Source organism: Myotis daubentonii, chromosome 4 (genome assembly GCF_963259705.1).
Source record: "Myotis daubentonii chromosome 4, mMyoDau2.1, whole genome shotgun sequence".
In the NCBI taxonomy this organism is placed as follows: domain Eukaryota; kingdom Metazoa; phylum Chordata; class Mammalia; order Chiroptera; family Vespertilionidae; genus Myotis; species Myotis daubentonii.
This window is the reverse complement of record NC_081843.1, coordinates 11,153,914-11,167,998: the sequence shown is the minus strand read 5'-3', so window position 1 is coordinate 11,167,998 and position 14,085 is coordinate 11,153,914. Positions and strand designations below refer to the sequence as shown.

General features: G+C 60.2%; 1 protein-coding gene across 3 annotated transcripts; it reads right to left on the bottom strand.

The window, feature by feature from the left end:
* Positions 1-1,619: 1,619 nt before the first annotated feature.
* On the bottom strand, positions 1,620-10,762 carry CD19 (CD19 molecule). 3 transcript variants are annotated; one of them, XM_059692457.1, is made up of 15 exons: positions 10,615-10,762; positions 10,106-10,366; positions 9,592-9,783; positions 9,169-9,462; positions 8,053-8,163; positions 7,760-7,808; positions 4,365-4,453; positions 3,901-4,017; positions 3,669-3,767; positions 3,514-3,582; positions 3,357-3,416; positions 3,185-3,241; positions 2,535-2,627; positions 2,337-2,438; positions 1,620-2,164 (listed from the first exon to the last, which is right to left on the bottom strand). In XM_059692457.1, exons 1-14 carry the CDS (start codon positions 10,700-10,702, stop codon positions 2,347-2,349), a joined length of 1,671 nt encoding a protein of 556 aa, XP_059548440.1. In that variant the 5' UTR covers positions 10,703-10,762; the 3' UTR covers positions 1,620-2,164; positions 2,337-2,346. The 3 variants fall into 3 exon arrangements, with proteins under 3 accessions (XP_059548440.1, XP_059548439.1, XP_059548438.1); XM_059692456.1 differs by having other exon boundaries at positions 3,669-3,759; positions 3,887-4,017; positions 10,615-10,743; XM_059692455.1 differs by having other exon boundaries at positions 3,669-3,773; positions 10,615-10,743.
* Between the last annotated feature and the right edge of the window lie 3,323 nt (positions 10,763-14,085).

The following is a 14,085-nucleotide window of genomic DNA, read 5'->3' as shown; positions in this document are numbered from 1 at the left end:
CTGCTCCGAGAAGCTCATGAATAAAGTGGTCAAACCTGCATAGCCTGTAAGACTGTGGCAGAAGCCAACGCAAGCTGCCCCAGGGGTGGCCGTGGGGCGCAGGTAACTCATGGGGCTCCTGCAGACAGGAAACACAGACGCCAAAGAAACCTTCCATGGTGACACTGCCATGGGAGCATCCACCCCATGTACAGAACCAGGCCATGCCTCTTCTCACCACTATTATATAATTGGGAAACTGAGGGTCATTGAGTTGAGGTATATTGCCTAAGGTCAGTTACAATTGATTAATTTTCTGTACCTCAATCCTCTTAGCAATATATATATATATAATTTTAAAAGTTTTAAATATATTTTATTGATTTTTTTATAGAGAGGAAGGGAGAGGGATAGAGAGTTAGAAACACTGATGAGAGAGAAACATCGATCAGCTGCCTCCTGCACACCCCCCACTGGGGATGTGCCCACAGCCAAGGGACATGCCCTTGACCGGAATCGAACCTGGGGCCTTTCAGTCTGCAGGCTGACGCTCCATCCACTGAGCCAAACCTGTTAGGGCTCTTAGCTGTATATTGACACTACTTTTATCGTACCTTCCTCATAAAAGGTTATAGAGATGAAATGAGATGCTCCCATAAAGCATTCCTTAGACTAATGCCTGGTGCATAATAACAGTGTTAAAGTAAGTTGTAAAGGGTCAGAGGCAAAGAAGGAAGAGTTTCTAAAGCAAAAATAGGACATTAGGAAGAAAGAACTGGTACGTTAGGAAAAGTAATTCCAGAAGTAAAACTGTAGATACTGAAAGGTCTAGTCAGTCTTGCAAAGACATCCACACATCCTAAGCGTTTCAGCCAGTCCTGGACTTAGGAAGAGCGCTGGAGCCGGGGAGACAGGCAGGAGACGCCAGGAGTCTCCGTAGCTGATTCTACCCTCGCCTGAGAAAAGAATCTGGGTGTGGCGGAGCTTGCTACATGATGGTTTCAGGGCCTGGAGACATTTAGTTCTAGAAGCCTTTTTGCTCGTGGTTTATATCAGAAGTAGGCAGTTGATGAGGTGGTGGGCACAGTGGCTAGAATGGCAGCCAGATTTCTGGACGCGGACCCAGTTCTGTGAGGTGCTAGTTGTGTGACTTCAGACATGTTAGTTGACCCTTGGCACCCAGTTTCCCACCTGCAGAATTGCACCTGGGAAGGGAGAATGTCAAGGTTGAGTATAGGCTCACCCGGCTGGCATAGCTCAGTGGTTGAGCGTCGACCTATGAACCAGGAGGTTACGGTTCAATTCCCGGTCAGGGCACATGCCCGGGTTGTGGGCTCGGTCCCCGGTGTGGGGCGTGCAGGAGACAGCCAATCAATGATTCTCTCTCATCATTGATGTTTCTATCTCTCTCTCCCTCTCCCTGCCTCTCTGGAATCAATAAAAGTATATTTTTAAAAAGACTGAGTGTAGGCTCTAGAATCAGACTGCCAGAGTTCAGGTCCAGGCCCCGGCTCTTACGAACTAGGCAAGCCTTGAGCATGTTATTTAGCTTCTCTGCTTCAGTTTCCTCATCTATGAAATAGGGATGTTTGTGAAGATAAAATTAGCTAATATACATACACACACGCACACATAATACATACGTAAAATACGTGACATACTTTAATACAATCCTGGCACCTAAGTGCTCAATAACTTGGGGAGGTCACTGTAAAGATTAACTGGGTTAACTGATTTAAGAACATAGTAGCTGTTCAATAAACGTCAGTGATGACCGCCAGTTCCTGGATTGCTTCCTTTTCGCTGCACACCCAGCATACAAGTGCTGAACGAACAATGATTGAACAACTGATGGTGGGAATGGCAGGCAAGGAGGGGAGATGGGGTGGCCAAGACATAGGAAGGGAAAGGCCCTGTTGGGCCCAAGATGCAGCTCTCCCCCCTCTCCTGGATTTGAGAGAGGATGGGAATGCACCGTCCCCGCCCTCCCTTCCCCTCCCACACAGGGCGCTACATCACAGGACTGGAACAGCTCGTGGAGTTTCTTTGGGCAGTGCAAACGGGACCGACGCTTCACTTGTGTACACAAACACACGCAGGTACACACAGCCTGAGCAGCGTCGCTCGAGGTTGACCTCATCTGCTTTGGGTCCCCAGATTTCAGTCAGGTGTGGACCTCAGGGACCTGAGGAGGCCCAGGATACGCAGAAGAAACTGTGATGGGGAAGAGTCCGGGAGCCCTCCCCTTGCCCACCAGCCGTGGGGACCCGTTTTCTTCTCCCTGCCTGAGGGCCAGAACCCCGCTTCCATCCCTGCTCATCGTCTCCCTCCTCCACAGAGGGCAGCCCCCGGCTTACCTGAGGGGAATCAGCGGGTGCTCCAGGTCCCCTTGTGGCTCCCTCCTCCGCATGCTGGTTCCGGCCCGTCAGGATTATCCATGTTCTCGTAAGAATCTGCATCTGGTTAGGACCAGGGAGGAGTGAAACGCAGAGCTGGGAGGAGGCTGGGAGAGTCAGCCTCAGAGGACAGCAGCGGGCAGCAGCAGAAGCACCCACCTTCCTCATGATTGGGACCAGGCTGGGCCCGAACGGAGCGGAGCTGGGGGGCTGCATACAGGATCCCCCTCATATCCTCATAGGACTGGGACCCTGTGTGGGCGGGAGATGGAGAGTTGGAGGTTTGGGAGCCATGTTGGGGTTTGGGGAAGGAAAGTGCAGCCTAAGATATGGAGGGAGACTGAGGGGTAGGGAGAGGTGGAAGGCTTGACCCATGATGTACTAGGAAGGAGTGATTAGGGTCAGCATCAGGGTTGGGGTCCTTGTTAATCTTAGGGTTCAGTCAGGTATGGGTTAGATCATGGTCATGGTCAGAGAAATAGTTAAGAACAGCATTGGAAAGAGTCCAAGTTAGAGGCATGAGGCGAGAGCTGGGTCAAAGCTAAGGTCTGCACTGGGGCTGAGGTGAGGGGGTGGTCAAAGTCCAGGCTGGAATCGGATTGGGACCAGGGTTGATGTTCGTGGTTAGGGATGGGGCAGATACTGGAGTCAAGATTAGGGGTGGGGGAGGTGCTGAGGTTATAGGTAAGGGTCAAAGCCAAGATCAGGATTGGGCTTGGGTTTGGGGTCAAGGCAAAGTCAAGGTCCTGCCTGGAATTAGAGCTGAGACCAGATCCACCCAGTCTGGGCAGGTCCTAAGCATTTCTCACCAAGGGATGTTGCCTCCCGGCTGGGGTCCCAGGCAGTCCCAGGGGGGCTCAGGAAGTCTGCAGAAGGGAGAGGGGAGTCACTATTGCTTCTGGCCTCCGAGTCACACGCACCACCGCCACCACCACCACCACCCATGCTCTCAGGAACGTGGCCATCCTCACACACACACACCTTTGGTCCTGGCCACTGGCTGGGCCAGCTCTTCATCCTCGTTCTCATACAACTCAGATGCTGCAGAAAAAAAGAGAATTGCAGGGGCCACTCCTGCCCTGTAGGGGCTCCGTGGGTCCCCCCAAATCTCTGGGGCTCCAGGGGGACCTCAAATTACCATTGGAGAAGGAGTCTTCTTCCTCGGGACCCACGGCCTCGTCCTCCGGGTTCTCATAGCCGCTGCCATCTGGCGGAGAGGGAGGGGGTCCAGCGAGGGTCCACAGCCCCCGCTGAGGAGGTGGGGGGCGGGGGGCGGGGGGGGGACAGTCTTACCCTGGGAGAGCTGGTCCTGCCCCAGGTTGGAGTCATTCTCGTAGAACTGGGAGCCCTCCTCGCTGTCCGGCTCCTCGTAGGCCTCCCCTTCCTCTTCGTCTGGGCCTGGGATTTGGGGACAGGGGTGGGACCGCGTCACGGCGCCCTGTCTCCGGGCCCCAGGTACCTATTCCTGCCACAGACAGAGGACTCCGACACCCCCACCGGTGAGCAAGGACCCCCGCGCCATCACCAGCTGCCCCCGTCGGGCTCCGGGGCCCCGCAGCTCCGGCCTCCTGCACCTCGTTGTACGGGTTCCCGCCGTAGGACTGGACGGCGGCCAGGCCTGCAGCCCACCGGTGGGAGCGACCTGGCGAGAGGGGCGCAGACGTGGGGGGTCAGGGCTGAGGTCCGCGCGCGGGGCGGCGGGCGAGGATGCTCCGGGCGGCGGGAGGGCGCCGCGGCTGGGCACGGATCTGAACCCAGGGGCGCGGCCTCCGGGTCCCGGGGCGGTTCTGTTCTTGGAACAGAACTTCGGGCCGAGTCCTGGGGGCGGGCCTTGGTCCAAGGGCGGGGTCACACCTGCCCGGGGCTCCGCCCCGGGGCGGGCTCTTTGCTGCCGGCGGAGCTCGGAGCTGGTTGGGGGGCTGGGAGCTCTGGGGGTGCAGGGGGCGGGGGAGGGGGCCCTAGCCCTGGAGACCCGGCCCGGCCTCCTACCCGTGCCAGCCGTGGGCGTGGAAAGCGAGAGCACGTTCCCGTACTGGCTGTGGGCCCCGTTGCCCGGGGGAGGCGTCACTTTGAAGAACCTGGAGGAGGAAGGGGGGTTGCACGGAGGCCTGGCCTGGAGGGGCCTGGGAGACACACTCAGGATGCAGGCCAGGCCCTCAGCGATTAGAAGGTGGTCCCTTGTAGTCAGCTCCTCGGTCCCAGGACAGCCCGCAGAGAGGGCCCTGGGTCACTGCAGCCTGAGAGAGGGCCCTGGGTCACTGCAGCCCGCAGAGAGGGCCCTGGGTCACTGCAGCCTGAGAGAGGGCCCTGGGGTCACTGCAGCCCCCAGAGAGGGCCCTGGGTCACTGCAGCCCGCAGAGAGGGCCCTGGGTCACTGCAGCCTGAGAGAGGGCCCTGGGTCACTGCAGCCCGCAGAGAGGGCCCTGGGTCACTGCAGCCCGAAGAGAGGGCCCTGGGTCACTGCAGCCTGAGAGAGGGCCCTGGGGTCACTGCAGCCTGAGAGAGGGCCCTGGGTCACTGCAGCCGGCAGAGAGGGCCCTGGGGTCACTGCAGCCTGAGAGAGGGCCCTGGGTCACTGCAGCCTGCAGAGAGGGCCCTGGGTCACTGCAGCCCGCAGAGAGGGCTCGGGGGTCACTGCAGCCCGCAGAGAGGGCCCTGGGTCACTGCAGCCCGCAGAGAGGGCTCGGGGGTCACTGCAGCCTGAGAGAGGGCCCTGGGGTCACTGCAGCCTGAGAGAGGGCCCTGGGTCACTGCAGCCTGAGAGAGGGCCCTGGGGTCACTGCAGCCCCCAGAGAGGGCCCTGGGTCACTGCAGCCCGCAGAGAGGGCCCTGGGTCACTGCAGCCTGAGAGAGGGCCCTGGGTCACTGCAGCCCGCAGAGAGGGCCCTGGGTCACTGCAGCCCGCAGAGAGGGCCCTGGGTCACTGCAGCCTGAGAGAGGGCCCTGGGGTCACTGCAGCCTGAGAGAGGGCCCTGGGTCACTGCAGCCGGCAGAGAGGGCCCTGGGGTCACTGCAGCCTGAGAGAGGGCCCTGGGTCACTGCAGCCTGCAGAGAGGGCCCTGGGTCACTGCAGCCCGCAGAGAGGGCTCGGGGGTCACTGCAGCCCGCAGAGAGGGCCCTGGGTCACTGCAGCCCGCAGAGAGGGCTCGGGGGTCACTGCAGCCTGAGAGAGGGCCCTGGGGTCACTGCAGCCTGAGAGAGGGCCCTGGGTCACTGCAGCCCGCAGAGAGGGCCCTGGGTCACTGCAGCCCGCAGAGAGGGCCCTGGGTCACTGCAGCCCGCAGAGAGGGCCCTGGGTCACTGCAGCCTGAGAGAGGGCCCTGGGGTCACTGCAGCCTGAGAGAGGGCCCTGGGTCACTGCAGCCCGCAGAGAGGGCCCTGGGTCACTGCAGCCTGCAGAGAGGGCTCGGGGGTCACTGCAGCCCGCAGAGAGGGCCCTGGGTCACTGCAGCCCGCAGAGAGGGCTCGGGGGTCACTGCAGCCTGAGAGAGGGCCCTGGGGTCACTGCAGCCTGAGAGAGGGCCCTGGGTCACTGCAGCCCGCAGAGAGGGCCCTGGGTCACTGCAGCCCGCAGAGAGGGCCCTGGGTCACTGCAGCCTGAGAGAGGGCCCTGGGGTCACTGCAGCCTGAGAGAGGGCCCTGGGTCACTGCAGCCTGAGAGAGGGCCCTGCGTCACTGCAGCCCGCAGAGAGGGCTCGAGGGTCACTGCAGCCCGCAGAGAGGGCCATGGGTCACTGCAGCCTGAGAGAGGGCCCTGGTCACTGCAGCCTGAGAGAGGGCCCTGGGGTCACTGCAGCTGGCAGAGAGGGCCGTGGGGTCACTGCAGCCTGAGAGAGGGCCCTGGGGTCACTGCAGCCTGAGAGAGGGCCCTGGGTCACTGCAGCCTGAGAGAGGGCCCTGGGGTCACTGCAGCCTAAGAGAGGGCCCTGGGTCACTGCAGCCGGCAGAGAGGGCCCTGGGGTCACTGCAGCCTGAGAGAGGGCCCTGGGTCACTGCAGCCGGCAGAGACGGCCCTGGGGTCACTGCAGCCTGATAGAGGGCCCTGGTGTCACTGCAGCCTGAGAGAGGGCCCTGGGGTCACTGCAGCCTGAGAGAGGGCCCTGGGTCACTGCAGCCTGAGAGAGGGCCCTGGTCACTGCAGCCTGAGAGAGGGCCCTGGGTCACTGCATCCGGCAGAGAGGGCTCGGGGTCACTGCAGCCTGAGAGAGGGCCCTGGGTCACTGCAGCTGGCAGAGAGGGCCCTGGGGTCACTGCAGCCTGAGAGAGGGCCCTGGGTCACTGCAGCCTGAGAGAGGGCCCTGGGTCACTGCAGCCGGCAGAGAGGGCCCTGGGGTCACTGCAGCCTGAGAGAGGGTCCTGGGGTCACTGCAGCCTGAGAGAGGGCTCTGGGGTCACTGCAGCCGGCAGAGAGGGCCCTGGGTCACTGCAGCCGGCAGAGAGGGCCCTGGGGTCACTGCAGCCTGAGAGAGGGCCCTGGGTCACTGCAGCCTGATAGAGGTCCCTGGTGTCACTGCAGCCTGAGAGAGGGCCCTGGGGTCACTGCAGCCTGAGAGAGGGCCCTGGGTCACTGCAGCCTGAGAGAGGGCCCTGGTCACTCCAGCCTGAGAGAGGGCCCTGGGTCACTGCATCCGGCAGAGAGGGCTCGGGGTCACTGCAGCCTGAGAGAGGGCCCTGGGTCACTGCAGCTGGCAGAGAGGGCCCTGGGGTCACTGCAGCCTGAGAGAGGGCCCTGGGTCACTGCAGCCGGCAGAGAGGGCCCTGGGGTCACTGCAGCCTGAGAGAGGGCTCGGGGTCACTGCAGCCTGAGAGAGGGCTCTGGGGTCACTGCAGCCGGCAGAGAGGGCCCTGGGTCACTGCAGCCGGCAGAGAGGGCCCTGGGGTCACTGCAGCCTGAGAGAGGGCCCTGGGTCACTGCAGCCTGAGAGAGGGCTCTGGGGTCACTGCAGCCTGAGAGAGGGCCCTGGGGTCACTGCAGCCTGAGAGAGGGCTCTGGGGTCACTGCAGCCTGAGAGAGGGCTCTGGGGTCACTGCAGCCTGAGAGAGGGCCCTGGGGTCACTGCGGCCTGAGAGAGGGCCCTGGGGTCACTGCAGCCTGAGAGAGGGCCCTGGGGTCACTGCGGCCTGAGAGAGGGCTCTGGGTCATGCAGCCCGCAGAGAGGGCTCGGGGTCACTGCAGCCTGAGAGAGGGTCCTGGGGTCACTGCAGCCTGAGAGAGGGCTCTGGGGTCACCTCACAGAAGAGGTAGCTTTGGAGCTGGGCTTGGAAGGTTGGACACATTTCCACCGCAGAGATAAAGGCGCCCTCCGCAGAGGAAACAGCAAGCAAAGCATTGAGTGAAAGTGCAGGAGCCGGATACTGGGGGGCAGGGGCACCCGCGTCATTACCTCCTGGTGGGATCAGTCATTCGCTGTCTTTTCCTCCTCCGGGTCAGGGCTGGTGGGAGTGAACGGAAATGATCAGAGGAGAGCTCCTTGGCTGGGGGAAGGTTTTGGGGGTGCTGGGGAGGGCGCTTGGGCCAAGGGAGGAGCTGGGAGTTCAAGTTCCAAGGGGCTGAGGAAGTCTGGAGGGCACTTAGAGGGGGCGTGGGGGGCAGGATTGTAAAGTCTGTGGTGGGGGAGGAGACGGTGTAAGACGGGCCAGTGTGGCTCTCCTGAGGGAGATGGCGTACGTGACTCACCTCTTCGCAGAGAGAGAAAGCTCGCCACCAAACCCATGCAGAAGATCAGGTAAACCAGTGTCGTGACAGGGACCCTCCAGCCACCAGCCTCCAGCAACCACTGCCGTACAGCTGGGGGGGAGGAGCTATGAGACCAGGACCAGGGCTGGCATCTTACTGCCCAGCCTCCAGACCTCAAAAGGCCATAAACCCGGGGGACAGGGCAGGACACCGACCCTGAGGTCCCACGCGACAAAGAGGGCCCCCCTCCTTCCCTCTGACGCCCGGGCTGTGCCTCAGAGCCTGGCCCAGTGTCTAGTGAGTATCTCGGAAGCAAACCATGACATGTGAGGATGAAGGTGAGGAGGACCAGCTTCCTGCTGCAGGGAAGGACAGCCACAGTCAAGGTGGAGGGCAGAGTTGAGTTCATAAAGTTGAAGGTGGGAGGCAGCAAGGTGCCGGGGTACGTTTGGAGTGGGAGTCGAGACGGAGTTTGAGAACGGTTTAGGGTAGCAGGGTCGGATTGTATCAGGGAAGAAAATGGGCAGAACCCCGTGACAAACTTGGTGGGTGGGGTGAGGCAAAGGAAGGATGCCAGACTCCTGGGTTTGGCATGTGGGCAAGGTGTAATGTTCTTCACTTCCACAGGGTCGCCCAGGAGACTCTGCGCGGGGAACACACTGCGTTTCATTTTTTTGTACATGTGTCCACGGGACATCCAACAGCAACCCCAGGAGGTGGCTGCGGGTAGGGGTATGGAGCCTAGAAGCCTGGGGGTCCAACGAGCCAAGGGAGTAAAGGAGGTCCACTAGGAAGAGTGCAGACAAGAACGAGAGCGTGTGAACAGGGATGAGAAGAGGGCTCAGGGCTCCAACGGCGGGGCGTGGGGGAGGAAGTCTCTACCAAAGCTGACGGGAGGAGCAGCCGGTGGGAGGGGGAGACCCAGCAGCCGGTGGGAGGGGGAGACCCAGAACAGCAGTATCTTGGAAGCAAGGAGCAAAGAGGTGGCGGCAGTGCTCAGGGTAGTGGTTGGGTCTCAGGCGCAGGCCGTCCCAGCCAAGAGGAGCCAGGGTGGGCTGGCTTCCAGTTCTTCCCAATAGCCCTGCACACGGGCCCCCCCATTGGGAGGAACCCTACCTGACTGGGCAGTGACTCTCAGCTGCATCTCGATGGTCGTGTTGCCATGGTAACAGTGATAGGTGCCAGCATCTCCAGCTGTGGCCTGACGCAGCCACAGAGCGGCCCCTCCCCTGAGGGTGCCCGGGACCCACATCTCTCTGACGGGAGCCTCCTCACTCAGGTTGAGGCTCAGCAACGAGATGTTGGGCTTTCTGGGGTGCACGTGGATCCAGGAGATGGGTCCTCTGGCCATGGAAGCAGAAGGCACCCCACAGGGCAGACAGAGTGTGGAGCCAGGGTTCACTGTGAGGTCTGGGGCAAGGAGGGCCAAGGCTAGTGTCGGCCTTAGAGTCTCCTCCCCCACAAACCAGCCCTCCAGTTCCCAATCACCACCCTCCAGCCCTGGCCCCCTCACTTGCTGGCATTTCCCTAGCACCTTACCTTGGTTTGAACTGCGGTTAGGAGGGGCACATGCAGGGTCTACCTCCCAGCTCTCAGCGTGATCTGTGGCCCATACATAGAGCTGGGAGCTTGTGAGGCCATCAGGGGAGGGCCTGAGGTCCTCTGAGGACCGGTTCCCCAGGTCGCAGCCTGGGCCGTCTAGGTTTGAAGCCTTCCAACGGAACAGCTCCCCTGGGAAGAGACCCAGAACCAGATACGGAGACATCCAGGAGAGGCAGAGAGACCCAGAGACCCGGAAAGACAGAGGTAAATAGAAACCAAGATCCAGAGACAGATAGAGGAGCAGCGTCTCCGAGAGAAATGAGACAGAGAGAGACCGAGCAGTTCAGTGTTGAAGTCACAAAACCGGAGGCATTTGCAGGAGCCACTTACAACTGGCTTCCTGCTGGGTCCTCCGGCCTTCCAGCCCCACCCTCCAGACCCTCCTCCATCCACGTCCACGCCGGGCTGCCCTCCTCTCATCCAGCCCTCCCCGCCCCACCCCAGACCTCACCACTGCCGTTCACGCTGACGGCCCAGCCAGACTGCCAGGCCTGCTCGGAAGGGGGCCCCTGTTGGCACAGGTAGAAGCCCCCCATCTGGGCAGAGATGTCGGAGATGAGCAGCAGGATGCCCAGGGCCCCCACCTGGATGCCCAGGCCTGGCAGCCCTCGGCTCCGGCTCCGGCTCCGCTGTGACAGGCACGCCTCGTACCAGGCCAGCTGATCAGGGGGACCTTCTGAGGAAACGCAGGGCAGCACAGCACTGCCCCCCTCTGTGGAAAGAGGGGGGGTGGGGAGAGGAGCAGCTAGCCCCCTTCACGCCTCACGCTGCCTTACAAACCCAGTGACCCCGTACCCCACCGACTGGGGGCCATGAGCCTTCAGCGTCCTTCAGCCCTGGCCTGAATTTTCCAGTGAAGAAAATGGAGGCTCAGAGAGGGCAAGTTGTTTGGCCAAGGGCATCCAGCCCGAGCCCAGGTGTCCAGCCCTGGCTCCTTCCATCTGTGCCCTTCGGTCATACCTTTAGCCTCCACCAGCTGTGATTTCTGGGGCCTGACTCCCACCGGAGTAAGGAAGAGGAGGAGGAAGAAGAGGAGAGGAGGTGGCATGGTGGCTAGACTCTCCGAGGCACCCAGCTTCCCCGCGCAGGGGTTGCTGGGGCAAGTGGGGGGCTGGGGGGCACTGAACCATGGGTGTTTGCGGAGGCGGGTGGGCAGTCCCCTCCCCTCCCCTCGGGGAGGAAGGGGTGGTCACGCCTCAGGCCGCCTTCCCCATGCACCTCTCCAGACCCACAAAAGTCCCCCCTCCCTGCCACACTGGTTCATTTCCATCCCACACTCACCACCAGTGAAATGAAGTGATCTGGAGTCCATCTGCTCACTTCCTGTTCCCCCGACTAGAGTAAGCCCCTTGCAGCAGACACTGTCTTGTTCACCACTGTAGCAGGGTGCCCTGAACAGTGCTTGGCACATTGAAGGTGCCCCATAAATGTTTGTTGAATGAGGGGCTCCCTCCTTCTTCCACTCCCCCCTCCTTCAACCTCAGGCTCTAAATCAGCAGTTCTCAACCTGTGGGTCGCGACCCCTTTGGGGGTCGAACTACCCTTTCACAGGGGTCGCCCAAGACCATCGGAAAACACATATGTAATTACATACTGTTTTTGTGATTAATCACTATGCTTTAATTATGTTCCATTTGTAACAATGAAATTGGGGGTCACCACAACATGAGGAACTGTATGAAAGGGTCACAGCATTAGGAAGGTTGAGAACCACTGCTCTAAATCCATTTCCCTTCACACACACACACACACACACACACACACACACTTCATTTACTCACTCAACCAATACTTCTTGGGCCACCGTCATTTCTATACATACAACCAGCCTGTCCAGAGATTGTGGGATCCGGCAGACCTGAGTTCGAATCCTCCACCTCTACTATTTGGTTAAATTTCTTCGTCTGACTAAGCCTCCATTTCTCTCTGTAAACTGGAGGTGATAATAGTGCCACTGAGTGTTGTTTATGAAGATTAAGCGGACAATAGACACATGGCATTTTCAGCCGGCACCCAGCGAATGAGACAGCACCAATTAATGGCCGAGCTCAAGCCAGACTGCCCCTGTGGCTCCGCAGTGGCCTGAGAAGCGACCAATGATCAGTCCCCCACTTTCTCCCCGTTCTTTCCTAGGGCGCCCCTGCTTCGGTTATGGAAGGAACCCGTTTAGAAATGAGACTGAGGCCTACAGGAGGCCAGGGTGTTGCCTAAGGTCACCCACTGAACGCTAGAACCCAAGACTCCTGACTCTGAAATCTCTCTTGGTCCCCCATCTCTCTCTTTCCTCCTCCTGCTCCCCCTCTTCTTTCCTTCTGCTTGTGTACCCCGCCCCCCTTCTCTCGGTAGGTGTCCGTGTGTGTGCCTATCGGTGTCTCTCACGGCTGCAGTCACCTGGGGGAAAGGGGCTAGGGACCCAGGAGACCTGCTTTCTCAGGGGCTGGTTCCCAGAGCCGCCTCACTGGGCTGTGACTTCCTGTTTGCCGAGGACAAACCCCAGGGGACCCTCCATCTGTCAGGGCCTCACTTCCCTTTGGCGGCTGGAGGGGGAAGAGTGGGCATTGGGGAATGAAGGGGGTGAGGAGATAGGACTTTTTGTTTTTTTTACTTTTTTGCCTTTCATTCAGCAGAATCTCTAATCCTGCCATTAGCTTCCCAGCTGCCTCAGGGGCAAAGTCTTGCTAGAGCACAACAGTCCTCTGCTTAGAACCCTGCAGTGCTTCTCATCGACCTAAAAAACACTCGGAATCGTGTCCCCCAAGGACGAGCGAGGCTGCTCCACCTCCACTTCCCACCCCCACCTCCCCTTCCCACCCCCACTTCCACTTCCACCCCATCTCCACTTCCACCACCTCCACTTCCACCCCACCTCCACCCCCACCTCCCCTTCCCACCCCACCTCCCCTTCCCACCCCCACCTCCACTTCCCATCCCCACCTCCCCTTCCCACCCCCACTTCCACTTCCACCCCATCTCCACTTCCACCACCTCCACTTCCACCCCACCTCCACCCCCACCTCCCCTTCCCACCCCACCTCCCCTTCCCACCCCCACCTCCACTTCCCATCCCCACCTCCCCTTCCCACCCCCACTTCCACTTCCACCCCATCTCCACTTCCACCACCTCCACTTCCACCCCACCTCCACCCCCACCTCCTCTTCCCACCCCACCTCCCCTTCCCACCCCACCTCCCCTTCCACCCCATCTCCACTTCCACCACCTCCACTTCCACCCCACCTCCACCCCCACCTCCTCTTCCCACCCCCACCTCCCCTTCCCACCCCACCTCCCCTTCCCACCCCACCTCCCCTTCCACCACCTCCACTTCCACCACCTCCACTTCCACCCCCACTTCCCACCCCACCTCCCCTTCCACCACCTCCACTTCCACCCCACCTCCACCCCCACCTCCCCTTCCCACCCCCACTTCCACTTCCACCCACCTCCACTTCCCACCCCCACTTCCCACCCCACCTCCCCTTCCACCACCTCCACTTCCACCCCACCTCCACCCCCACCTCCCCTTCCCACCCCCACTTCCACTTCCACCCACCTCCACTTCCCACCCCCACTTCCCACCCCACCTCCACTTCCCACCCCCACTTCCACTTCCACCCCCACCTCCACCCTCTGCCCCTTTGAACAGCTCCTTTCTTTTTTTCTTAAAATATATTCTATTGATTTTACAGAGAAGAGGGAGAGGAATAGAGAGTTAGAAACATCGATGAGAGAGAAACATCGATTAGCTGCCTCCTGCACATCCCCTACTGGGGATGTGCCCACAACCAAGGTACATGCCCTTGGCCGGAATTGAACCTGGGACCCTTCAGTGGGCAGGCCAGCGCTCTGTCCACTGAGCCAAACTGGTTAGGGGTGAACAGCTCCTTTCCATCACTCAGTCTCAGTTCAAGTGTGGCTTTCTCTGAGAGGCTGTCCCTGAGCGTTTATTTCCGTCCCAGCATTCACCCCAATCCCAACGTGTGTCTGTTAGTCTTCTCAGGTGCCTCCTGCCCCGGCATGGCCCCTCTTCCACAACAGGGATCTTTACTGTCTTTTCACTGCCATCTAGAAGGTGTTTGGTGAGGTTTGTTGTATAAAGGAAGGAAGGTGGGAAGAGTGAAAGCAAACTTCCCTTTCTCTTCCCGCCATGCAGTTACCAACGCTAGTCATTTCCTAGCCCAGCTATTTCTAGACCCAACTTTCTCCCCTTTTTGGACTCTTCCCTTCCCAACTAGAACCATTTCAACGGCCTTTTATTGTGTGTGTGTGTGGGGGGGGGGGGGGGCTCTCTGTCTTCTACCTCTTTTGCTTCCCACCTACGCGCCATAGAGAGAGCTTCCTTGGTCTTAGTCATATGCTTCCCCTGCTCAACAGACCTCAGTGACTCCAAGGGCCTCAGGATAAACCCCAAACCCCAAGCCTGATAGTTGACT